We start from the raw sequence: 26,246 nt of genomic DNA on the forward strand, positions 1-26,246 counted from the left end.
TCCATTAAGGTGACCATTTTTGACAGTGAATACTAGTATTATTTCATTATGTAGGTTTGAGTCACAACACCCCCTTAACTTATGCATAATAAATAGAAAAGCAGACTTCATCATGATCCAGGAATGAATCTCCTTCAAAAGAAATATCACTTTTGTGACCTGCAGGCCAATAAATTCTCCATTATCCAAATAAACTGGCTCAGAAGGGTGAAGAATGACTCACCTAAATTTCATTGAACTGTTGGACTTAAATAATGGACATAACCAAATACAAATATAACAAAAAAAATTGTATTCCCCACAGTAGAAAAGGGGCTCAAGTCTTAAATCTGATCTTTAATGTCAATATCAATGACTTCTATAGTCAAAAGTTTTATAATATACTCTTTGAAGGATTAGATTAACTTGAATCCCTGTAAAATGACTGTACTTTTCCTTTAATTTTAAAATAAAAAGTATTTTGTGCTTTTAGAAGTAAATTTCTGACTTGATAGAAATAATGCTTAACTACATTATCTAAAATTAAACATATGCTTAAACGTTTTCCTCACAGAACTACATTTTGAACACACAGCATTTAAGAAACAATTATTAAAGTTCCTGAAGTCTCTTTTCTTTTCCCCCCTTTTTCTTACTTTGTAATCACTGACACTGCTCATGGCGATGTAAGGAGAAATGCTGCAAACAACGGAAAATAGGAAAAAGGAGCCTTCTGGCAGACCAGTCCAGAGAAACAACCAATTCTGCAAACATAAAAGGCACTGTAAGCTAGTAAATATTTAAAAACATGAAACAAATACAAATAACCATAAAGAATACACTGTTCAAAATATTTTGAAAAAAACAAATTAAAAGTGTACATCTAGATCAGTGATGGCGAACTTCTGACACGCGTGTCAGAGGTGACACGCGAACTCATGTTTTTGGTTGATTTTTCTTTGTTAAATGGCATTTAAATATATAAAATAAATATCAAAAATATAAGTCTTTGTTTTACTATGGTTGCAAATATCAACAAATTTCTATATGTGACACGGCACCAGAGTTAAGTTAGGGTTTTTCAAAAGGCTGACACGCCGAGCTCAAAAGGTTCGCCATCACTGGTCTAGATCATCAACATGTATGCATGGTGGCTGGGAGATGATTTCTGATAATTTAACATGAAGTTTTAATTCCTAGAAAAAAAGAGGGGGGGATAAAAAAAATAACTCAGGGCCCACCCACATCAGAGTATATATGAAAATGAATCAAAAGCAGGATCTCAAAGATATATCTGCTCACACACTCCATAGGAGCACTATGCAGAATACCCAAGAAGCAACCCAAATGTCCATGGACAGACAAATGGGTAAACCAAAGGCAGTACGTACACACAATGGAATCTTATTCCGTTTTAAGAAGGAAGAAAATCCTGGCACGTGCTAGGATGAACTTTGGAAGTTATCCTGGGGGAAAGCCAGTTACAAAAAGACAAACACTATACAAGTGTCCTTCTATGATGTATCAAAAACAGTCAAATTTTGTAAAAACAGAAAGTAAAATGGTCATTGCCAGGGTCTAGGGAAGGGAGGAATGAAGAGTTCTTATTTATTTATTTATTTAAATATATTTTATTGATTTTTTACAGAGAGGAAGGGAGAGAGATAGAGAGTTAGAAACATCGATGAGAGAGAAACATTGATCAGCTGCCTCCTGCACATCATCTACTGGGGATGTGCCCACAACCCAGGCACATGCCCCCGACCGGAATCGAACCTGGGACCCTTCAATCCACAGGCCGACACTCTATCCACCGAGCCAAACCGGTTTCGGCAGAGTTCTTATTTAATGGGCATAGCATTGTAGTTCTACAAGATGACAAAGTTCTGGAGACCTGTTTGCCACAATGTGAATATACTTAACACTATTGAACTATACACTTAAAAATAGTTAAGGTGGTAAATTTCATGTTACGTGTTTGTTGGTTGGTTTGTTTTTAACAAAATCCAAAAAAAAAAAAAAAGATTCAAGAATTAGGGTCCTAGAGAAACAGGTGGTTCAGGCCTGAGCAGCGGCAGGTCTTCCTCAGTAAACCCAGGGTCCGTGCAAATTACTGCAGCTGGCGATATGCTGTGAAGCACAGCCACGAAAGGACCACTCGATACCACCGAGCCCATCTTCAAGGAGATACACTTTAAATCACCATCCCCACAGCCCAGCTGGCGTGGCTCAGTGGTTGAGCGTCAACCTATAAACCAGGAGGTCACGGCGGTTCGATTCCCGGTCATGGCACATGCCCAGATTGCAGGCTCGATCCCCAGCGTGGGGCGAGCAGGAGATAACTGTTGCATGATTCTCTCTCATCATTGATGTTTCTCTCTCTCTCTCCCTCTCCCTTCCTCTCTGAAATCAATAAAAATATATATTTGAAAAAAAAAAAAACCAGAGCAAAATTAATCATGCCATGGGTGGCAAGAGCAGAAAAACCAAGGATGATGACGTGAGAAGCCACTGTCACACCTGGGGTGGAGGGATAAAGGGAGGGAGGGATGTGACTGAAGGCCAAGGGAAAGGATCCTTCTGCTGACCCAGCCTAAAGCACTGCTGCCAGCTGGCAGGCCATAGTATAGGCAGCAGACTAAGAATCATGAGAACACAGTCTGTGTGTACCAGACCCCCTCACCCCCATGCAGAGCCACTGTGGGTAGGTGAAGGAATTCATCAGGACGAATCTAGCCCAAGAACTGGCAAATTTTCCTTCAAAGCAGTCAATCGACTACCCATTTAGTCAATGAAGGGTTCACCAACAAATTATATTAGAAATATAAGATTCTAAAACAAGTGTTCTTGATTTCTAAGTCAGTGTGTGTGCACACACAGGCGCAAATGAATGCGCGCGTACACACACACACACACACATACACACACACACACACACATCTCATTCTCTCTCCAATATACTCATGCAATCAACTACGAATCTTTTTCGAAGACTTTCTGGGAGACTGTGACATACTATGGAACAGTAATACCCCATGAGAATTCTTTGAGCATAATGAAGGGGGAAAATGATATTCTGTTAGGTACATTCTGTTTAAAATATAAGGCCAAAGTTAATTTTTTAGGGTTAAGAATCAATTATAAATATGTAAAAGCTAAAGAAGGAACACACACAGGGGACTTGTCAAACTGCTAATTGTTCGGAATGAGTAAACCCAATACTTACTAGACGGAATGCGCTTCTTAGAGTTCGAATCTGTTGTGTATGGTTAAACATTCCAAGCAGCGCATTGCTGATAATATTCATAAGAACAGGAAAACATTGCAGCCCCTTGGTATTGCATACAACTGAGAATCCATAATCCTTCAAATAAAATAAAACAATGTTAATGCTGAATAATTAATGAACAATAAAAAAGGTTTTGTATATAAAATCCTAACAGTGCCATTTTCTAGCTGTGTGACCATCTTCACATTAACTGACTTCTCTGAGCGACAGCATCCTCATCTGTGATAGGGTAAATACAATAAATGGGTTGTCGTACGGTTTAAATGGGACAATGTATATTATATTAGGCCCTAGCACAGTCAGCAATACGAATTTGTAGCGGTGTTACTAATTTTAGGACATTTTGTCCTCATTTTGTGGATAAAGACATTTCAGCTGATGGGATTTAAATGTGGCCCCGATGAGGAAACACAGCCCGTTGGCATTGAGCAAACGAAGGAACTCTGTTTTTTGTGGACAGGAAATAAGCATGAGGTTCATCAAATATTCATGGCTACAGGCCAATGGAGCACTTTCACACTTCCTAGGACAATGTTTATGTTCTCCAGGTTGATGAAAATGTTCACACATTCATCAGCGTTCTTTAAATATTACCAAGGATTCATGTAATAAATATGTTGGATGAGTAACAAATAAAGCAACTACCAGGCAATGCAGCGTCCCATACTGAGACATTTTGCGTGGTGGACTTAGGTAGAACTGAATTCAATGCTATCTCTTCAAAGGTCTTTGTTTTCTCTCCTCGTGGCAAGAAATAAAGAGGGAGCTTCACATAATTTGGCTCCGTTTTTCATTGGAATGCAAGGAAGACTGAGTTTCCTTACGATTAGAATGCATGTTCAGTAGGACCATGGAAGGATCTCTATGATAGAATTTGATATATTTTCTAGTCAGAACTTTTAAGTTTGAATAATGCAATTATATTCAGCTACTTTGAAATGTAAAAAAAAAAAATCGTCTATTTCAAAAGGTAAGATAGAAAATGTTTTATGAACACTCCTTTAAACTTCACAGGTTATTTAATAATGACCCAAACGTTTTTGAGCCCAGTAGCTAAGGCTGAAGTTCCACAGTGTTAAGACAGTTAAAATGTAGCACTTTATTGTTTTTCATGAAAGCATAACCAAGAAGCAAGAGGCAAACACACCTTTTGTTTCCCAGCAACTATGATAGCTCCGTTGTAGGACAGATCATCAGTGCTATTTCTGTTTACCAAGTCATCGATTTCCAACAGTATATTTTGATGCTTCAGTGACTGTATAAAATCTTCAATGTTGGATTCTAGTATTATATCAACAACAGAAGGCCATATAAAGCAAGAACATATATGTCAATTTTAAAAAAATAAGCCACATACACAGTTTATATTATGCATAAAGGCACATCTCTTTGGGCATCACAATAATAATACTGGCCTATAAAAGAGGACCCATTCTACCATCTTCTAGTCATCAAATCTTACTCTGTGATGAGTTAGCTTTATGATCCTATTTCATGCAAGTTAACGTGTGACCATTAAGATAATATAATTCCATTTTATGACTCTTGGTTAAAAAAATACAATTTAACTCAACAATCTGTGGAACTACAATAATTGTATGAGGACTACTTCAAATTGGCTAGCCTAAAATTCCTAACAATAGCACTCCCCTTGCTCCCTTATTCTCCAAATAACAGAAAAGTAAATGCATTTAGCTGAATGTATTATAAAAGATGATTGTATTTTGTGTATTTACATATGTATTACATGCATATATATTACATAGCTATATTTTTTGTTAGGAAGTGGGAAATGAAAAGAGTGCCACTATCAGGACACAGTTGTCAATAGGCTCTTAACGATGAAAACAGATAAGTAAGAGCTGAGAAAAAACTACAGCCTCGCGCACACAGGAGCCAACAACTGTAAAGGCTGCTGTAACAAAGAGGTCTCAAAACTGAGTGGTTCAATCAATACAGAAGTTTCTCCTTCACATAATAGCTCAGGGTCATCAGGCAGATATGCCAGTCTTCTCTACCAGGTTATGTAGTGACCCAGGATGCTTCTTCCTTGTCCTTCCCTTTCCCCAGCACCTCTAAACTCGGAGCAAATGTACACAGTTCCTCAAATTTTCTTTTCTTTATTTTAATATGTTTTTATTGATTTCAGAGAGGATGGGAGAGTGAGAGAGAGAGAGTGAAACATAGATGATGAGAGAGAATTATTGATCGGCTGCCTCCTACACACCCCTTACTGGGGATTGAGCCCGAAAGACATGTACCCTGATTGGGAATCAAATCGGCTACTTCCTGGTTCATGGGCTGACACTCAACCACTGAGGCACTCAGCTGGGCTAGAAATTGTTTTCTATTCATAAAGTCTAAATACACAAATTCTTCTCTTATGATTTGCTTTTCCTCCCTCTACATAAAAATAAGTTATTTCTAGATTTAAATTGTGTTTTTCTGTTCACCTGTGTTATTGATGATCAATAAGCTGGTCAGAGGGTCTTGAGGAAGTTGCCCAGGAGAGAGGAAATACAATCCGGGTTTAAATTCCCATTCACTGTTTTTACTTAATACAATATCAAATATCAGTTCCACAATCAATGGGAGCAGTGCAATTCCAAATACCAATAGCCTACCAATAAAGAAAAGTCACCATATGAATCTCTAGCAATTTCATTTATTCCATCAGACATTTCACAAATATTTGTAGAATATCAACTTTTACGCTAGCCATAAGGATGAGTGCTAAAATTCTGAAAGTCATACCTTACATTGCCCCTCAGTACAAAAGGCTTTTCTATATAAACACCAGGTGTTCAAACTATGAAGACTAAACAGATCTGTGTATAAGGCTAATCAAATGCTCACATACGGCTATTCCCACCGGCAGTAAACTCAAAGGCTGCATTTATCTATCCTCTGGCAGGAATGTTGGGTATTTCATTCTAGCTTTAAATTTTATTCTGGTTTAACCCTTTCTTGAAACACACTATCCAAGAAAACCACAGCACTCTGATACTCACAGGGTCAAAAGCATTTTCTTTCCACATTTTAACTTTAAGAAACGGAGCCGTGCCACTGCACAGATCTGCATTCTCCAGAGTTCCAAGTCACTCACAGGGAAAGGAGGGTGAGCCGGCTGCATCTGAGGCAGGCTTTCTGCGTCTCTCATCTCTGCTTGTTCAAAATAAACACACAGGCATGCATGCTCGTCCACACACACGCACGCACACACACACACGCACGCACGCACGCACACACACGTACTAATTATTAATGACATGCTTGGGTCATCACAGTTTTCTCTTTTTAGAGAAAAAATGTTTTAGGATATTTGTGGTTATAAAACAAACAATATAAGCACCATGTTATGTTTATCATGTCGACATTTAATAAACCCACTGATAAAATACTCTGAATGCATATCAAAAGAAGACTTCAGTCAAGGGTGATCTCATCATGCCATCTTTAAAAGGCACAGAAAATCCTATATGTAACACTATTCTAAGACATTTCAAGAAATCTTCTCCAGAGAAGTAGCCAAGGTACACTGATGCCTAAATGTCTACTATTACGCTATCAATCATTTAGAAGTCCAGGTGAAAAACCACTAGCTCTGAAACCACAAGACCGGCACCTGATTTCCAAATATATGAATTTCAAGTGGTATAATTTGGGGCAAATCACTGAACTGCTCTTAGGTCTGATTTTCTCAGGTGTAAAATGGTGCCAATGCCACTTGTTTGAATGGTTCTTGTAAGGAAAGCAATGCCATTCAGCCACACATTCATCAAAGTGTCTGGCATAAACCCTCCATAAATGACAGCCCTTACTATGGTCACCCATTAAAGTACACAAGAGCTGATCCTAGGTCTTTCTTCCATTGAGACCTTAGTGAAATTTTGTCTATGAACAACTAAGAGCAATTTTTATACGATATATCTGCTTAGAGTTCATGACCTCGACTGAGGGCCTTTCACATTCTCAATGTATCCAAGAAGTGAGTAACAGAGGATAGAAGAAAACTGCCCAAAAAGGAGACATATACTAGTAGTTTCTAAAGAAAAATTTGGTGTATCCCAAGAGGAGTCTGTGTTCAGTCCTAGTAAGATGTTAGGAAACAAGGCCTGCTCTTTCCAAACAGCAGAGTCAGATTTGGAACTAGTCCCTTTCTTTAGCGTCAATCAGGTATAAGCATTATAAATACTAAATTGCTATATAATCATTGGGAAACTGATTTTATATGAATTAAACAAATGAATGTACCTTGCTCGACAGCTGATATTTCTTCCACTTTCTTGAAGACTTCATTCAGGGTTGACACAGCAATGTCATAACTCACCACACCCTGGACAGAACCCTTATCAAGATCACTGAAAAGGTCTAAGGCAACAGACAGGAGTAGATACATTTGAAATAGCATACGGATAACTAACCCTAGTGAATTAACATATTTAAACGATGATGCAGAATACTGCTCATAAAGTTTACATCTTTGCAATATCTCAATAAGGAAAACCAAAATTTTACTGGAATGCTCTTCCCTTCTGAAATGAATATAACAGACTTCTCCTTTTATCCTCACACTGTCTGCACTCTATCTTCTGCTCTCAGCCCATGAACTTCCTGTAGATATTTTTTAGGAAATATCTCCTCTACACCACAAATCAACATGTAGTTCTACCCATATTCTGGGTCTTTCTTCTGTACAGGTAGAAGACTTGTAGCTGCTCCCACCAAACGCTACCTTTCAACTTGTGCTCTTTGGACATCTCAAGGACTTCCCAAAATAAAACTGCTTTCTCTCTCTGTGTCTTCCTCCCTCCCTTTCTCCCTCCCGCCATCCTTTCCTTCCTCCCTCCCTCCTCCTTTCTTTCTCCTCTCTTCCCTACTGGTTCTTCTAAGCATCTGTTACCAAATAAATTGCACTAAAATCCTCCTCTCAAGTGCTGCTTCTTAGGAAACCCAACCTAAAATGAAATCCAAGTCCATTAAACAATAAAGTTGTAATAATGTAAGTACTTATCCCCCAAATTTCATTCTATTGAAATCACATTTAAGTTACCTGGAAATTTATCTGTCCTTTCTGCAGGCAAAGTATACACAAGCTTTTCTTTGCTTTCTGTCTTTAACTTAGCATCCGGGACATGATGATTAATGAAAGATGTTATTCTTTCTGGGTCACATATTTCATTTCTGTACAGACTAATGTTTGAAAGAAAAGACAATTCATTTGTGTTTCCTCCAGTGCTATCACAAAATAAGAGCTTTCTACTGAATAGCTAACCTTTGAGTACTTTACTTGGCTTTTAGGGAACAAACAAAATGAGTAAATAACAATAATAATAATAATAATAATGCCATTGATTAGAAAAATCTTCTGATCTATACAGAAGTGTCTAATCTCAGAGCTAAATTTTACAAACAAATGCATGATGGATTTGAAAGCTGATGTATATCAAATAGGAAGACAAACAGAGGGAGGTGAGGACATCAGACAGAGAGACTTCTTAGGAAAAATCATTATTAGACCAAATCGTGTAGCTACCAGAAATTAGTGCCTAACAGAAAAACCTGGCCAACGAGCCTCAGTTTGTGTTTTAAATGCTTTCTGCCTGGAAACACTTTCTCGGTAGACATAGTCCTCTTTACTCACTGCCACCAGATTGACTCTCATTTTTAATACTAGCTTCTGATATTATTTGATTTTGTGCCCTATGAAAGAAGGAAACGATGTCACAGGATTGTATGGATCAGCTGGGGAAACTGGAGGGTGGAAAGTGGTCCATGAAGCAGCCCTGCTATGATCTATCAGCCTGGGCTGATAATTTTGCAATTTTGATCATCATAATGGATGCACGAAAAATATTTGAGAAACAATGATCAATACAGGTTGGCAGAGCTAAACTAAGCACAAGGTCAAATCTCTCTCATAATTGTCTACCTTTCTGATATACCAATATTAAAATATCTGTGTGTGTGTGTGTGTGTGTGTGTGTGTGTACACGTAATTTATCTGCAAATTCTTTACCTTAAGTGATATCCAAGACCCCATTTTCTCTTCAGAAAGCCAGAAGAGCCTGCACACTTCAATCTCCCATTGGACATGATCATTTTTCTATCTGAGTAAAAAGAAGCAAGAGAAAAAGGATGATAGGAATCATTTCTTCTCTCCCTAGAAAACACAGATGAGGAGCCAATGCTCAGATTTCCAAAAGAGAAGCATTCTATGGGGCATTGCTATATCAACTATACATTTAAAATGTTGAAATACCCCTTAAAATGGATGCATTTCAAATGAGATTGAGTTCTGGTTCATTTTAGTATTCTCCAAAATGTACAAAAGAAAAAACAGAAATTACATGGGTGCGTTTTCTTTTCTTTTTAATCCTCACTGGAGGATATTTTCCCCTTGATTTTTAGAGAGAGTGGAAGAGAGAGGGAAAGACAGAGAGAAATATCGATGTGAGAGAAGCACATTGATTGGATGCCTCCTGCAGGAGCCCCCATCAGGGCCCGGACTGGGGAGGAGTCTGCAACTAAGGTACATGCCCTTGACCAGAATCGAACTGGGACACTTTGGTCTGCAGGCCGACACTCTATCCACTGAGCAAAACAGGCTAAGGCTAGATGGGTACATTTTTATGGTATGCTAAAGAATCAGTGGATATTTTCAGCCAAATATATATATTAAAGAATATTTAAATGTTCAAATTAATTGAAAGCTGATCTGGAAAAAAAATCACAATTTTTTAATTAGAGGTCAAAATCTAGCAATCATATAGTCAGCGAGGAATTCTACAGTGGGAGTAGGCTCCTGTCATCCCCCAGATTGGTAAGTAACATAGGCACACCAAGGCAATGAGAGCAGAGCTCTGGGAATAAGTATTGCCCAAATTGTTTTATTGTGATACTGAGATCAAATGGACACTCACCAGCCAGGATGTCAGCCTCATCCAGGAAACTGGTGCTCAAGAGGATCACGTGGTCTGCTTTGCGCTCCTTGAGGAAGCTCCACACTTGCTGCCTTGAAAAGGGATCCAATCCAGCAGTTGGTTCATCCAGTAGCAAAACCTACCGAGGATGATGACATATAAAATATGTCTCTCTCTCCTGTTACTGATTTCCTGATGACAGCACGAGTAACCAAAACAAACAGACAAACAAAAACCTATCCAACCGTTTATGTCCAATATACTCATAGTCACAGTTACACACAGCAGATTCTCTCTTGGTACATGACAATGAAAGCACTGCTGTTTTCAGAGGTAGAAGAAGAGCTTGGCTTTTCATTGATATTCCATCTGCATTCCTCCCCATACATAGTGGCTCTTACTTTTGGATCTCCTAAAATGGCAATTCCAAAGGTCAGCTTTCTTTTCTGTCCTTCACTTAAATGTTGAGCCGGGTTATCCTGAATGTTTTGCATGTCCAACTCCAATAGAATTCTTTGCACCTATAGAAAAATATATATGAAGCTTAAAATGCAAGATGACTCATATTGTACATTTTAACTGTTCATTATAGCAGTAGGGTTTGTTTTTTTTTTTATAGAACCTCAATGCCTAAATGCTATTCCCAACAGGACAGGTAAACCACTGAGGGGAATTCTGTGGTCATGATTTAACTTTATAAATGGTAGGCAGTTTAATTAGTCCAAGCATGCCCATCTACCTCTTGATCCACTTCCTGTGGCTGAATCCCTTTAATTTTAGCAAACAGCCTGAGGTTTTCCTTCACAGTAAGTATGTCAAAGTGAACATTGAATTGAGGACAAACACCAGTTATCTTTCTGATTTCCTCCAAGTCTTGCATTTCAGAAAGATTTTTATTGTAGATGGTAACTGATCCTAAAAATAGAAGTGAGAAAATAATTTAACATTAGCAAGATAATACATTTTATTGCTGCTTTGGAGATCTTATGAAAATCATTGCATATATACACAAACATCTAAAACGACAACTTCACAATTTATTAACAGCTACTAATTATTCTTAACCTAAATGTGTGCTCAGGTAGTGTCTATTTCCCCTGGGATATAAGGTATCAATGGAATAAAGATAATAATTTTCATAAAAATTGGGGAAATATATTTAAAATCATGTATTTCTGGTTAATAACTTTAGATAAACAAACATTATTTTATCTTAAGGAGTCAAATGTAAACCTTGAAATGAGAAAGGCTACTTATGACCCCACTCTATTATCAGACATCTTGCCTTTGAGGAACTTCTTTGTGCTCACCTTCTGTTGGAACAGAAAACCCATTAAGGATGTTTAGCAATGAAGATTTGCCAGCTCCACTGTGACCCAGAATTGCTGTGATTTGACCTTTATATATGTCAAAGAGCAAACCTGTTTTTAAAATAAAATATTAACAGCTAAGAGAGCATTTGACAAGGCTGGTTCTAAAGAGAATAAGAGACATATGCATTTACATATTCATATATACATATGCATGTACAGTGGAAGTATAGTGTTAATAGTTAGAATTAGAGTTAATTTTATCTTCAAACAAGAGGAAATCCTTGCAGAAGTTGAAGATGTTTAGGCTTAAAAAGTTCACGGTTTTGATGAGTGCAAAAGTATTACATAATGTGCTCTGGTAACTGAAATAATAAATTTAAAAATACTTCAGTATATCCTTGGCCAAAATTAAGAGAAATCACAAATCTATGGTGTTTGATGAGAAAAACCTGGAGTAAGAATACACTTGCTGATACAAGTACATTAAATTCTCAAATAAGGAGAGAAACCAAGATGGCGGCATAGGTAAACATCGGAAGTTGCTGCCTCCCACAACAACTTCAAAAATACAACTAAAAGACGCAACGGACATCATCCAGAACCACAGGAAGGCTGGCTGAGTGGAAATTCTACAACTAGAAGAAAAGAGAAAAGCATACCGAGACTCAGAGGAGGTACGGAAGTAAAATACAGAGGTACAGAGGCGCATGCGGAGAGGGTTGGTGGCTGAGGACACAGTTGTCTTTTTCAATCGGGAGGGAATCTCAAGCTCTGAGCTCCAGTTCTGGGCGAGTCTCTGGGGACCCAGACTCATACGGGAGAAACTGGGCTGTCTGGCATCGGTCGGAACTCGAGGGCAGCTTTCTCTCGAGGGTGCTTGCAGCGATTGCTGGGACACTGAGAAGCAGGGCCTCTGAGGGCAGGACTGAGAGCAGCCATAACTACTCGCTCCGCCCTGTTGATCCCCTGGGACCCCGCCCTGTCCAAGCCACTGGAGGCTTTTGCATATGAAAGTCCTGGCCCTTTGCAATCTGATAATTACCTAACAAACTGCAGCTTGCCCAAGGCCCCAGGGCAACTTGCATTGCATCACAGCTGGCTCCTGCTGGATAGCCTTAGGCAGAGGCTAGATTAGCACCTCCTTAGAGATCCAGGAGCCAGTGTGCCCGGTGGTCTGAGTGGGACCATCCAGATTGCAGCTCCTCGGATTCATAAAGGACACTCAGGGGGCAGACTCAGTGAGCACCAAAGCCCCATTGAAGCAAGTCTTGCCCCGGAGGGGTGTCTCCAGCACAGAAGTTCTCCCACTGCAGACACAGCTGATTCTCACAGCCAATTGGCCTGGAGGTCAATCCCTCCCAGAGTTACCTACAACAATCAAGGCTTAACTACAACAAGACTGTGCACAAAGCCCACAAGGGGGTGCACCAAGAGTGTCTACCTCAGGTAATTGGGGAGGCTGAGCCACTGGGCCCTATAGGACACCTAGCACAGAAAGCCACTCTATCGACACAGCGAAGCATAAAAAAATGTGGAGACAAAGAAACAGGACACAAATGACAGAAATGGAGGAAAACAAACTACTGGATATAGAGTTCAAAACCACACTTTTTAGGTTTTTCAAGAATTTTCTAGAAACCGCCAATAAACTTAATGAGACCCTCAAGAAATCTAGTGGGACCCTCGATGTTGTGATAAAGGACCAACTAGAAATTAAGCATACACTAACTGAAATAAAAAATATTATACAGACCCCCAACAGCAGACTAGAGGATCACAAGAATCAAGTCAAAGATTTGAAATACGAAGAAGCAAAAAACACACAACAGGAAAAGCAAAATGAAAAAAGAATACAAAAATACGAAGATAGTGTAAGGAGCCTCTGGGACAGCTTCAAGCATACCAACAGCCGAATTATAGGGGTGCCAGAAGAAGAGAGAGAGCAAGATATTGAAAACCTATTTGAAGAAATAATGACAGAAAACTTCCCCTACCTGGTGAAAGAAATAGACTTACACGTCCAGGAAGCGCAGAGAACCCCAAACAAAAGGAATCCAAAGAGGACCACACCAAGACACATCATAATTAAAATGCCAAGAGCAAAAGACAAAGAGAGAATCTTAAAAGCAGCAAGAGAAAGACAGTCAGTTACCTACAAGGGAATACCCATACAACTGTCAGCTGATTTCTCAACAGAAACTTTGCAGGCCAGAAGGGAGTGGCAAGAAATATTCAAAGTGATGAATAGCAAGAACCTACAACCAAGATTACTTTATCCAGCAAAGCTATCATTCAGAATTGAAGGTCAGATAAAGAGCTTCACAGATAAGAAAAAGCTAAAGGAGTTCATCACCACTAAACCAGTATTATATGAAATGCTGAAAGGTATCCTTTAAGAAGAGGAAGAAGAAGAAAATGGTAAAGATACAAACTATGAACAACAAATACACATCTATCAACAAGTAAATCTAAAAATCAGAACAGAATAAACGTGATTATAATAGAATCAGGGGCATAGAAAGGCAGTGGACTAACTATTCTTGGGGGGGAAAAGGGTGTGGGGAATGTAGGAAGAGATTGGACAATAATCATGCATCTATGGATGAGGACAGTGGTGGGGTGGGTGAGGGCGGAGGGTGGGGTGGGAAATGGGTGGAGGGGAGCTATGGGCGGAAAAAGAGGAACAACTGTAATAATCTGAACAATAAAGATTTAATTAAAAAAAAAAAAAGAAATCCCTTGTCCCTTCCACCATGTGAGAGCACAGTGAGAAGGCACTGGCTATGAATCAGGAAGAGGGCCTTGACCACAATGTGATGAATGTGACTATCCTGGGACCTTGATCTTGGATCTCCTAGCATCCAGATTGGCAAGAAATAAATTGTTGTGGCTTATAAAAAAATAAAATAAAAAAATAAATTCTCAAATAAAGCTCTAATCTCAAAGAAATAAGTAAGACTGAGTTAAGGGGTGCTGAATTTGCTAGAAAATAAACACAAAGGACAGAGAACTCTCCATTTTTGGTAAGATCTATGGTTTACTTAAATATTTGTTACAAAAAACTATATTTGTTAGGATATTTAGTAGAAGATACATTGGCTCATTAAAAACTATAAACTATGTCATAGGATATTGGCTTGTGAAACTTCATTCATGGTCAAATGGTTTTACTCATCTTGATTTAGTTAATCTCACCAGCACATGCAAACTGTGTGATTTTTCTGGCTAATATAAAAAATTGATCAATTTTAAGTCTAAATATTCCTTCCTCATAGTGCAAATAAAAGAAAATATTTCTATTGCAAATTCATCTTAAAAAACAAAGTGAACTTGTATTTTTCATTATATGATCCCATTTTTGTAGATCAATATATCCATGAAGCATCCAATAGGATTTTACATCCAGTTCTTAATTATAGCTAATTTCCACATGGTGGAGCTACATTGTACACTTTTTTTCCTTTCTCTTTCTGTTTTATCAATCTTTTCTAATTTTTCACATTGACTTTACCCAATTAAGTGCTTTTCTTTACCTTTCAATGCTTCTACTTTTCCAGACTTTTCTTTATATTCTTTTTTAATATTTCTGATTCTGAAATGACAAAAGAGGTGCTTATTTAGACAACACAAAAATAGAAATGATACAGACCATGGGCAACCCTAGATGGATGCAGTCAACCAGTTGGTGTGAAAAAAAGGATGGTATTCCCAGTCTACTTGGGAAGACAAAGACTTGTTTTTGATCATTTCCCCATGAAATAGAATAAGTTTCTTTAGAAAGCTGTGATTAAATTATTAGTGTTTTGCTTAGGAAATTAGAATGCTCTGTAATCATCCTCACTTTCTTCCTTTAGTCTTAGAACATTGGGTGTTTCCCCCCCCTCGTTTAGATTAGTGTATCTGCATTCTATAACCATCCTTTCCCAAACCCTGTCACCTGAATTTTCCTGAGAGCTCCTATTTGGCCATGAAATCTGCTTTAGATATGATTGAATTTCTCTCTCCCCTAATCATAAAACAATTCTCAAAATAAAAGTGCAAACTTGATATGTCCACTTCCTCACTTCTCACTTCCTCCTCAATCAATTGTACTCTGGATTCTGAAGCCACTACTCTAGTGAACCACTTCACATGGAAATTATCAGTGCCCTCCTAATCACCAAATGCAACAATTACTTTTCCATCCTTACTTACTGGGTTATGAGTCACCATTCATGACTTCCGCTTTGTTAAAAGTGCCTACTTTCAAGGTCACATTCCATTTTATTGGTTTTCTCTACGTACATTATTGTTCATCTCACTCTAGACTCTGTTGATGTGTTATCTCATTGGTTTTCATGGTTTGAACACCAACCTAATGTTGACTCGGTCCTTGGCCCTGAGATTTAGGCTTACATAGTCAAAGGTTTGCTGGGTTTTTTCATATAAATATCACACACACACACACACACTTCTAAATCAGTGGTTGTCAAACTTAATTGCACCTTGGAATTCCAAAGGGAACAGCCTTATACCCATACATTAGTATACTAGTAAGTGTAACTACCTGATGGCCTCCTTTCCTTGAAATTCTGGAGCCATTGGTTCAAAATCATCATCAGAGATATGCTCCAGATCTGTTTCCTTCTCAATGGTATTATCAGTCCTTTGGTGTTGGAAACAAGATGATGAGTTCAGGAAAAATAATGGAGAATAACGGCGCTCATTTCCATCTAATTAATTAAGAAGCAATAAAAATATCACATCAGTAACATTAAAACTGAGAGAAGAATCCTTGTTCAGAATAGTGCAAAATATCTTAGACTTTTAAGCATCATAGAGAAATTCTGTTCTAGCTTCCTGTCACTGAGCATATTATCAAGAAAACTTGATAATTAAGAAATGAAAATCCAAAGGAAGTAACATTATCACAAAAGTTAAAAGAACACTCAACAAAACATAAATCATATTTGAATAAAATATGGTCTAAAACGTATTCAGAACAATGAATAAAACCAAATATTTGGAGGGAAAGCCTTAATATGGCATAAAATTAATTGCAAACATATTTGTGAACTTAATGAAGCATTTGATCACAGCAATATGATTGAACATAATACTGAAATCTGCATGGTACATAAATTAAAAAAGTACATAGAGTAATTATATTTGTTTGGGATGAATATATGGTCATTTTCTAGATTAAGAGAATAAAACCCTAAACAAAGTAGTATTTGTTACTAAGGGCCTTCAAGATATAAACCAGAAGTGATAAAAAGACAGGTATACATCGAAACAAAGTGGAAGGAGTATAAAAAATAAGAAGATAAATAAATAAGAAGACTATGCAAGGAGAAAATCATTCTGATTCTAGTGTATGTGAAGGAATTCTGGGCATATGTGAAACTTTTGGTTGTTGCAAGATAAAGAAAATCTAACTGGCAATATGCTTCTGTAAGCATGAACAATACAGGAAGACTTTTCAGAAAGACTCTGAAAATGTCCTAATGTTCACTTTGTGATTTCCTTAAGGGACAGATATCTCCCTTCTGAAATGCTCTCCCACATATGGAGTGAGTGAGAAAGATACTGATTAGTTCCCAACCGAGATCTAGTTTTATTTAGTTTACAATCTGTCCCACATTCTTGTAAGAAAAACACATTTTTATCAGAAAGTGCTTCCACTGTATTATGGCCCTATACTGTATAAGTCCAAACCATCTGAAGAACTAAGTTATTTCAGCTAGTTCTAAACAGATCCTAAATATCATTATTTGAAAACACTTTCAGGGATCCTGGAAAAAAATATTATTTAATATAACATAGTTATAATATGTATTAAAATGATCATCATTGTCTATTTATAATGTGTACTAGTGGCCCGGTACATGAAATTCGTGCGGGGGGGGGGGGGGGGGTGTTGTCCCTCAGCCCGGCCTACACCCTCTCCAATCTGGGACCCCTGGGGGATGTCCGACTGCCAGTAAACCGGTAGTCTGACATCCCTCTTGCAATCCGGGACCACTGGCTCCTAACCACTCACCTGCCTGCCTGCCTGATTGCCCCTAACCACTCTGCCTGCCGGCCTTCTCGCCCCCAACTGCCCCCCCTTGCCAGCCTGCTTGCCCCCAACTGCCTCCTCCTGGCAGCCTATTTGCCCCCAACTGCCCTCCTGTCCTGGACTGATCGCCCCTAACCGCCTCTGCCTCAGCCCCGTCACCATGGCTTTGTCTGGAAGGATGTCTGGAAGGTCTCCCGGTCTAATTAGCATATCACCCTTTTATTAGTATAGATTATATTAAAGTCAGAAGAATGATTGTTTTTACATAAATATTTTTTCAGACCATTAAAACCATAAAGTAGAAATAAAGAACTCATTCAGACTGTGATGGGAAATAATTGTTATTCATCATTTCTTAAAACATATTTATATGCCCTTAAGAAAAGAATCTTTAATGTGATCAACATTTGTAGAGATCAGAGAAAAATCCACTATTACTTACAGGGTAAGATTTTGTCAAAGTATAATGCCAATACCAAGTACCAAAAAGCATCAAAAGCCAACATGAAATAAGTTGCTATCATTATATATGAGTCTCCCGATGGGTCAGGAAAAGTTACACCATTCATGTTATAATCCATGTGGATAATCTAAGAATCAAACAAAAATAATAAATACTTAAATTAAATAAATAAAAATAATGCAGTGCAGTAGCAAGAATTATCACTTTATTGGGTAGCTCTTTGAAGAAGCCCATTAATGAAGTTATTAGGAAACTACTCCTATTTTATAGCAAAGGAACATTAGAAAATACTAATTTTAAAAAATACAGTGGACATTCATGCAGAAACATTAATATTACCTCTACCTAGAGATACACAAAAGTTATTTTGAAAAATATTTTACATCTAAATATAAAAGCAGAATCATTCAAGCTTCCAGAAATAAAAGTTAAAAGAATGTCATTATAATCTTGGGGTAGGCAATGGTTTTTTTAAACAGGTATATACTCTCTATATAAAAGAAAAACTTGACAAACTGATTTTATCAGAATTAAGACCTTCTGTTCGTCAAACAAAGGCACCACTGTGAGAGTAAAAATGTCAGCAACAAATAATTGCAGAATTTCACATATTCAGCATATCTAAGGAATTCCTACAGAACATCAGGAAAAGATAGAAAATGTACCAGAAAAATGGCAAAAAGGCTTGAATCATCAATTTATAAAAATTGGGTGAAGCCCAGGTCCCGGGTGCCAGAGGGAAGCCGGTGCTGACAGCCGGGGGAAGGAAGGCCTACTCTTGCATGAATTTCGTGCATCAGGCCTCTAGTATAGAAATAAGACAAGAAAAGACTTCAAAATGAAAATACATCTGAGATGTGAGCTGACCATTTTTTCCTACAATGTAATAAAATTTTCAAATTTAGCTTTAGAGTAGAACTGTTTAGAACAAAAGCTCTTCATCTGAAAGTGTTGACTATAAAGAGTCATGAAGTATCAAATTCTTCTGAAACTTTAATAATAAACCAATTAACTATCCTCTCACCTGGGCCATTCCAGCAGTGAAGGCAAAAGGGCTAAAAATACTCAAAATCCACTCCAAAGATGAAGGAAGTTGTCTATGCAATGCAGAGAGTCCCACACCACCCCAGAAGAGAGTGAGGAGAAGCACAACGAAATTGGTGAGGGAAGTTTTCTTGAGCAACACACTCATCAGGAATGTTAAAGCTATCTGAAAGAGAGAGAAGACAGGTAGCTATTATATAGAATCAGTTCATTGAGAAACATTGGTAGCACAATTTACTAAGGGTCATAACATCTTTATGAGTGAGTCAGTGATGAAAATATTAAAGTATAATTATGCTCAGTCCTTCTTTCTTAATCCTTTGATAAATAGGATCCCTTTTTGTCCTATTCAAATGTTGGGCTTTTGTTGCTGAGGATAGGGTGGGGAGAATTGGGAAGGATTGCTCAGGGAATGGGTGGAAATGCAGACTTGGAAAGATGGGAAGGAACTAAAAGTATCAAAGAGTGTCAATATACCTTCTGCAGGAAACACTCTGAAAGGTGGGAGAAAATAGAGGCTGTTGTTCAAAGAAGGGAGAGGAGATTGACATGAAATATCATTGGCAAGGTGGGGTATTAGAGCAGCGGTTCTCAACCTGTGGGTCGCGACCCCTTTGGTGGTCAAACGACCCTTTCACAGGGGTCGCCTAAGACCATTCTGCATATCAGATATTTACATTACGATTCATTACAGTAGCAACATTACAGTTATGAAGTAGCAACAAAAATAATTTTATGGTTGGGTCACAACATGAGGAACTGTATTTAAAGGGCCAGAAGGTTGAGAACCACTGTATTAGAGGGAGAAGAGTTGCATAAAGCTACCATGTGATTAGGAAGTTTGGAGAAAAAAGATGGGTTCACTCCTCAGGTGCATCCTTGTTAATCGTCTACAAAAATCTTAGATAATTTAGTCAAAATTTTTTCTTTCTTTTCTTTTCTTTTTTTGTTATTCCTCACCTGTGGATATTTTTTTCCTGTTGATCTATTTTTAGAGAGAGTGGGAGGGAGGGGGAAAGACACAGAGAGAGAAACATCAATGTGAGAGAGACACATCGATTGGTTGCCTCCCACATACAGCCTGACCAGGGCCAGGGATTGAGCCTGCAACCAAGGTATGTGCCCTTGACCAGAATCCAATCGAGACCCTTCAGTCTGTGGGCCTATGCTCTAACCGCTGAGCAAAACCAGCTAGGAATATTTTTTTCTTTTTGATGCATTTCATTAATTCAGATCTTTATGTGAAAGTGAGGTCCAACTTTATTTAGGTTACATCATTTTCTCACAGTCAGAGGGACTTTCTCAAACACATGTACACACAAAATGCACATGAGAGAAATGACTGCTGAGACAATTCTTGCTACATATAGACAGCTAAGACCTAAAGCAGAGAAAGTGGTTGTCATGGCATGAACTTACCAAGGATAAACCATATAAGAAAAAAAGTATAAATATGACCATGAAGCCCGTCATGACTATAATTTTTCTGGATGTTATGATCATTGCAATGAATATGGAAATAATGAAGATGAAGCCAGCATAGATTAAACCCCAGGAGAACCTAAAGACAAAAAGTTATTGCAATTATTTTAATTTTAGTATGAAATACTGGAAACATAAAGTATCTAAAGAATAATGACATGATTGCCCCTGTGCCTGCCACCTAGATTATTAATTAAAATATCACTAATAATACACTGGCATGGCTGGGTAGGTGTTAGCTCTATATTCACGTACTGTATAAATAGTATGAACATTGCATAAATAGTATCATCTTGTATGGATTCCCCTACAACTTGCCTTTACCAATCAACATATACAATAGTATACACTGCTGTATAATCTTCCATTAATGACTATATCCCAAAGTTCTCCTGCCCATAATTATTTTGGGTGTTTCTTTTCTTTTCTTTCTAATGCAATGTTTCTAAGAGCATTCTTCTACTTGTCTTTTTTTGGGGGGGGGAATGCAAAAACATTTCTCTTAGGTAAAATTGCTGAATTAAAGGGGATAAGTATTTTGTATCTTCAGCTTAATTATACATTACCAACATGTTATAACTGCAGGATTGGAAGGAAACTTGACATTTGTCAATCAATTCAGTAACCATGGAAGGAAGCACTGGGGGCAGATGATAATTTGACCATTCTTGAGGTCTTGGCCAGTAGCAAATTCCATAACCACACTAAGCCCATTCCATTCTTGCCATGCCTATTCATATTTATATAAACTGATATAAATTACGGTATGCCTACAGCGGTTCTCAACCTGCGGGTCACGACCCCTTTGGCAGTCGAATGACCCTTTCACGGGGGTCGCCTAAGACCATCCTGCATATCAGATATTTACATTACGATTCATAACAGCAGCAACATTATAGTTATGAAGTAGCAATGAAAATAATTGTATGGTTGGGTCACAACATGAGGAACTGTATTTAAAGGGCCAGAAGGTTGAGAACCACTGCCTTAAGAGTTCACACTGTTTGCTTTAGATATGCTGGTGATCACATTTTTATGAGGTGGTTATTAAGAAATAGTATTCAACCTTTGACCTAACAAGCATATAGGGTGTTTTAGTCCAAACTTCTCTTTTTACAGCTGAGTAAACGCAGTCCCTATTATTAGTTAATGGGCCTATTCAAGGTCAACAGAGTAAAACAGTTTAACAAAGCTAAGATGAAGCCAAGGGACTTCGCTCAGTCCAGAGCTCTTTCCTCTACATAAAATTGCCTAAGTAAGAAAGAATCCAAACAGCTGCAAATAACAGCAAAAATATTAAAACTGGAAACTTGCATCAATATGTTCCAGTAGACTATGTTTACTGCTTCTCTGACTTTTTTTGAGAAGTTCAAGATTTATTTACTTTTTAATTGAAATTATTGGAGTAACATTGATTAATAAAATTATATAGGTTTCAGGTATATAATTCTATAACACATCATCTGTATATTGTACTGTGTTTTTTCACCTCTCCCACCCTCTTTTCCCTCTGGTAATAACCATACTGTTATCTGTGTCTATGAGTTACTTGTTTTTTTTTATCTTTATCCCTTCACCTTTTTCATCGAGCCCCCCTCAACCTTCCCTTCTGACAGCTATCAGTCTGTTCTCTATGAGTCTATTTCTATTTTGTTTGTTAGTTTATTTGGTTCATTAGATTCCACATAGCAGAGCAATCATATGGTACTTGTCTTTCTTTGACTGGCTTATTTCACTTAGCATAATACTCTCCAGGTCCATCCATGCTAGCACAAAGGGTAAGAGTTCCTTCTTTTTTAGTCGAGTAGTATTCCATTGTGTAGATGTACCAAAACTTTTTATCCACTCATCTACTGATGGGAACATGGGCTGCTTCCAAATCTTGACTATTATAAATAGTGAACAGAGGGGTGCATATATTCTTTTGAATCTTTGTTTCGGGTTTCTTCAGATATATTCCTAGATGTAGAACTGCTAGATCATAAAGCAGTTCCAGTTTTAATTTTTGAGGTAACTCCATACTGCTTTTCACAGTGGCTGTACCAATTTATATTCCAATCAACAGTGCATGAGGGAGGAAAACTAACGAGAAAATAAACAAATGGGACTACATCAAAATAAAAAGCTTCTGCACAACAAAAGAAACCACCAACAAAATAACAAGAAAGCCCACTGCATGGGAGAACACATTTGCCAATGTTATTTCTGATAAGGGTTTAATCTCCAAAATTTACAGGGAACTCATACAACTTAACAAAAGGAAGATAAACAATCCAATAAAAAAATGGGCAAAGGACCTAAATAGACACGTTTCACAAGAGGACATACAGAAGGCCAAGATATATATGAAAACATGCTCAAAGTCACTAATCATCTGAGAGATGCAAATCAAAATGACAATGAGGTACCATCTCACACCTGTCAGAATGGCTATCATCAACAAATCAACAAGCAACAAGTGCTGGAGAGGATGTGGAGAAAAAGGAACCCTCTTGCACTGCTGGTGGGAATGCAGACTGGTGCAACCACTGCAGAAAACAGAATGGTTTCCTCGAAAAATTAAAAATGGAACTCCCATTTGGCCCAGTAATCCCACTTCTAGGAATATATCCCAAGAAATTAGAAACACCAATCAGAAAGAAATATGCACCCCTATATTCATAGCAGCACAATTTACAATAGCTAAAATTTGGAAACAGCCTAAGTGCCCATCAGCAGATGAGTGAATTAAAAACGGTGGTACATCTACACAATGGAATACTACACTGCTGTAAAAAAGAAGGCACTCTTACCATTTGCAACAGCATGGATGGACCTGGAGAGCATTATACTAAGCGAGATAAGCCAGTCGGAAAAGAGATAAATATCACATGACCTCACTCATTTGTGAAATATAATGAACAACATAAACTGATGAACAAAAATAGAGCCAGAAAAAATATATATTCTAGAGCATAATAGAGGTAATCCTATGATTTGCAGATTTTTAATATTTCCTACAACTTTTGTGGTATTACACTATTTTAGTAGTTTTGGTAATATTGTAATATTTAAAATATATTTTCTTGAAATATTAATGTTTATTGCATGTAACATTATATTTCATTTTTCTTGAAATATTACTGTTTATTGCATATTACATATTTAAAATCATTTTTCTTGAAATATTAATGTTTATTGCATGTGAATGGAATAAAAAGTATCATAAAAAGATACCATGTGAATGGGCTAATTATTTTGTATCTACAATCTGGTAATAGATTTGTATATTGTATAAAAGTAAATAAAAATAAAAAATAATAAAATCTCTAAAAAAAAAAAAAAAAACAGTGCATGAGGGTTCCCGTTTCTCTACATCCTCACCAACACTTGTTTGTTGATTTTTTGATGATAGCCATTCTGACAGGTGTGAGAAGATATCTCATTGTGGTTTTAATCTGCATTTTTCTGATGATCAGTGATGTTGAGAATATTTTCATATGTCTATTGGCCATCTGTATATCCTATTTGGATCCTTTGCCCATTTACTAATTGGACTGTTTGTCTTATTTTTTTTTTTTTTTGGTGTTGAGTTGTATAAGTTCTTTATTTCTTTATAAATTTTGGACTTTAACCCTTTACCAGATGTATCTTTGGTGAATATGTTCTCCCATTCAGTGGGCTGTCTTTTCATTTAGTTGATGGTTTCTTTGGATATGCAAAAGCTTTTAAGTTCCATGTAGCTGCATTTGTTTATTTTTTCTTTTGTTTCCCTTGGCCAATGAGGGATGTCAGAAAAAATGCTGCTAGGAGACTTTTTAAATTTCATGTCTTTATAATGATTCAGCCTGACTGGAAACATCAGCATTTTTAAAAAAGCATAATATGTTCTGCAGAACCCACTTCCTGAGAACATAAGGAACTACAATAGGTAGGAATTGAAAAACCACAGGGTAGGGGAATGACAAGTACAGGAAACTCAAACATTATCTAGAACAAGGAACTCATTGCAGAGTTGGGGGTAGGGGGTAAGAGAGATATTATTAAAGTCAATAAAAACTTCACCATGAAAACAAAACAACTCAGACATCACATTTAACTCATATGTGAAATCTAAAGAACAAAATACACTGATGAACAAAATAGATCCAGAGACATAGAAACATGAAACAGATTACCTATCTCAGAGGAAAGGCAGGAGTGGGTGAGTAGAAAGAGATTAACCAAAGAATTTGTATACATATATGCATAACCCATGGACACAGACAATAGTATGGTGAAGGCCTGGGGTTGGGGGTAGGTGTGGGATAGAAGGGATCAATGAGGAGAAAAAGGAAGCATCTGTAATATTTTCAACAATAAAGATAATTTTTTTTTAAAAAAAAGAATAAATACTGATTGCATTTCACATTCATTACATAAGTTTTTAAAAGCTGTCATAAAATTTATTTGCAACAGACATCCTATACTTAATGAAAAGTTTCAGAATCTATTGCCTTCTTAGTTTTAAGTTACATGCATACTGGGAATCCTTTTAAGAAGCATTTATCCTGAGAATGAATCCACATCTAAATATCCAATGCCTTTCCGATGCTGATCTAGAGTTGACTCGGTCCTACCTATTTCAGGTGACTGCAGAGGTGCTGGTCCACAAGACATGCCCTCAACTGAAAGAGTGTCTTTTCATACAGAGCTCCTGTCTTTTCCCTCCTCACAGACTCCATCTATTCCTTTGTATTCCCCAAAGTTCCACTACAAAATATTCTTCTCTTCTTTCCCTTTTATTAAAAGACCCAGTTTTCTCTTCTTCTATTTCACACATCATATTGCATAGGAAATGTAAAAATTCCTAGACCATACTTTTTAAAAAAAATTTTTAAATATATATTTTATTGATTTTTTACAGAGAGGAAGGGAGAGAGATAGAGAGTTAGAAACATCAATGAGAGAGAAGCATCGATCAGCTGCCTCCTGCACACCACCTACTGGGGATGTGCCTGCAACCAAGGTACATGCCCTTGACTGGAATTGAACCTGGAACCCTCAGTGCCCAGCCGGACGCTCTATCCAGTGAGCCAAACCGGCTAGGGCCATACTTTTATTTCACAGGCCATGCGGCTTGCAAAAGATTGTTCAATAAATAGTTCCTCATCTATCCCATATAGTTTCACATTCCTAAGCAGTATCTTCTGGACACGAGGATTATACAGAGACAAGTCTCCTAGGTTTCAATACTGAAAAACATCAAGGGTCTTTGGGGTTAAAATTAATTGACCTTTTTTCTTTTCCTAGAGACTATAGACTTTATAACTGATTGCACTGCGGAATTCTCTGCTTGGACTCTCGGCAGTTAGAGCTTCTATGATTTGAATTTTCATCTATCAAATCTTACCTATTATTTTGCTAGGTCTTTGCTTCTATTCCTAAATTAATTGTTTTTATTTTATTATTTATTATTATTATTTTTTTAAATCCTCACCCGAGGAAATGTTTATTGATTTCAGAGAGAGAGGAAGGGGGAGAGAAAGGGAGAAACATCAAAGCCACCCAGCCAGGGCTGTTCTTATTTTAATACAAACACGCACACAGAGATACATACACACTTGTATTTCAAAATTTCATAATCAGTTTAAACTATTCATGGCATAAGCCCTGCTATGTGCCAGCCTATGTGCTGCGTGTGTTGGGAACATTCCATAGGCTATCTCTTTTAATCCCAACACATGTTATTTAG

At 37.4% G+C, this 26,246-nt stretch overlaps 1 protein-coding gene across 4 annotated transcripts in view; it reads right to left on the reverse strand.

The window, feature by feature from the left end:
* The window catches only part of ABCA6 (ATP binding cassette subfamily A member 6), a 53,165-nt gene that overhangs the window by 19,700 nt on the left and 7,219 nt on the right, over positions 1-26,246 (reverse strand). For 3 of the 4 annotated variants that reach the window (XM_070394690.1, XM_070394689.1, XM_070394691.1), the window contains exons 7-23: positions 20,471-20,612; positions 19,032-19,217; positions 17,987-18,134; positions 16,051-16,216; positions 15,038-15,096; positions 11,502-11,612; positions 10,931-11,106; positions 10,593-10,712; positions 10,192-10,330; positions 9,288-9,378; positions 8,322-8,461; positions 7,523-7,639; positions 6,280-6,430; positions 5,722-5,888; positions 4,416-4,549; positions 3,206-3,343; positions 636-743 (exon numbers count right to left, since the gene is read on the reverse strand). In XM_070394690.1, the coding sequence (XP_070250791.1) occupies positions 636-743; positions 3,206-3,343; positions 4,416-4,549; positions 5,722-5,888; positions 6,280-6,430; positions 7,523-7,639; positions 8,322-8,461; positions 9,288-9,378; positions 10,192-10,330; positions 10,593-10,712; positions 10,931-11,106; positions 11,502-11,612; positions 15,038-15,096; positions 16,051-16,216; positions 17,987-18,134; positions 19,032-19,217; positions 20,471-20,612 (2,293 nt within the window). The remainder of the gene's footprint in view (positions 1-635; positions 744-3,205; positions 3,344-4,415; positions 4,550-5,721; positions 5,889-6,279; positions 6,431-7,522; positions 7,640-8,321; positions 8,462-9,287; positions 9,379-10,191; positions 10,331-10,592; positions 10,713-10,930; positions 11,107-11,501; positions 11,613-15,037; positions 15,097-16,050; positions 16,217-17,986; positions 18,135-19,031; positions 19,218-20,470; positions 20,613-26,246) is intronic. The other variant, XM_070394692.1, reaches the window with a different exon arrangement.

This window comes from Myotis yumanensis, unplaced genomic scaffold (assembly GCF_028538775.1).
Source record: "Myotis yumanensis isolate MYYU_CA2020_CCGP unplaced genomic scaffold, mMyoYum1.0.hap1 SCAF_16, whole genome shotgun sequence".
Lineage (NCBI taxonomy): Eukaryota > Metazoa > Chordata > Mammalia > Chiroptera > Vespertilionidae > Myotis > Myotis yumanensis.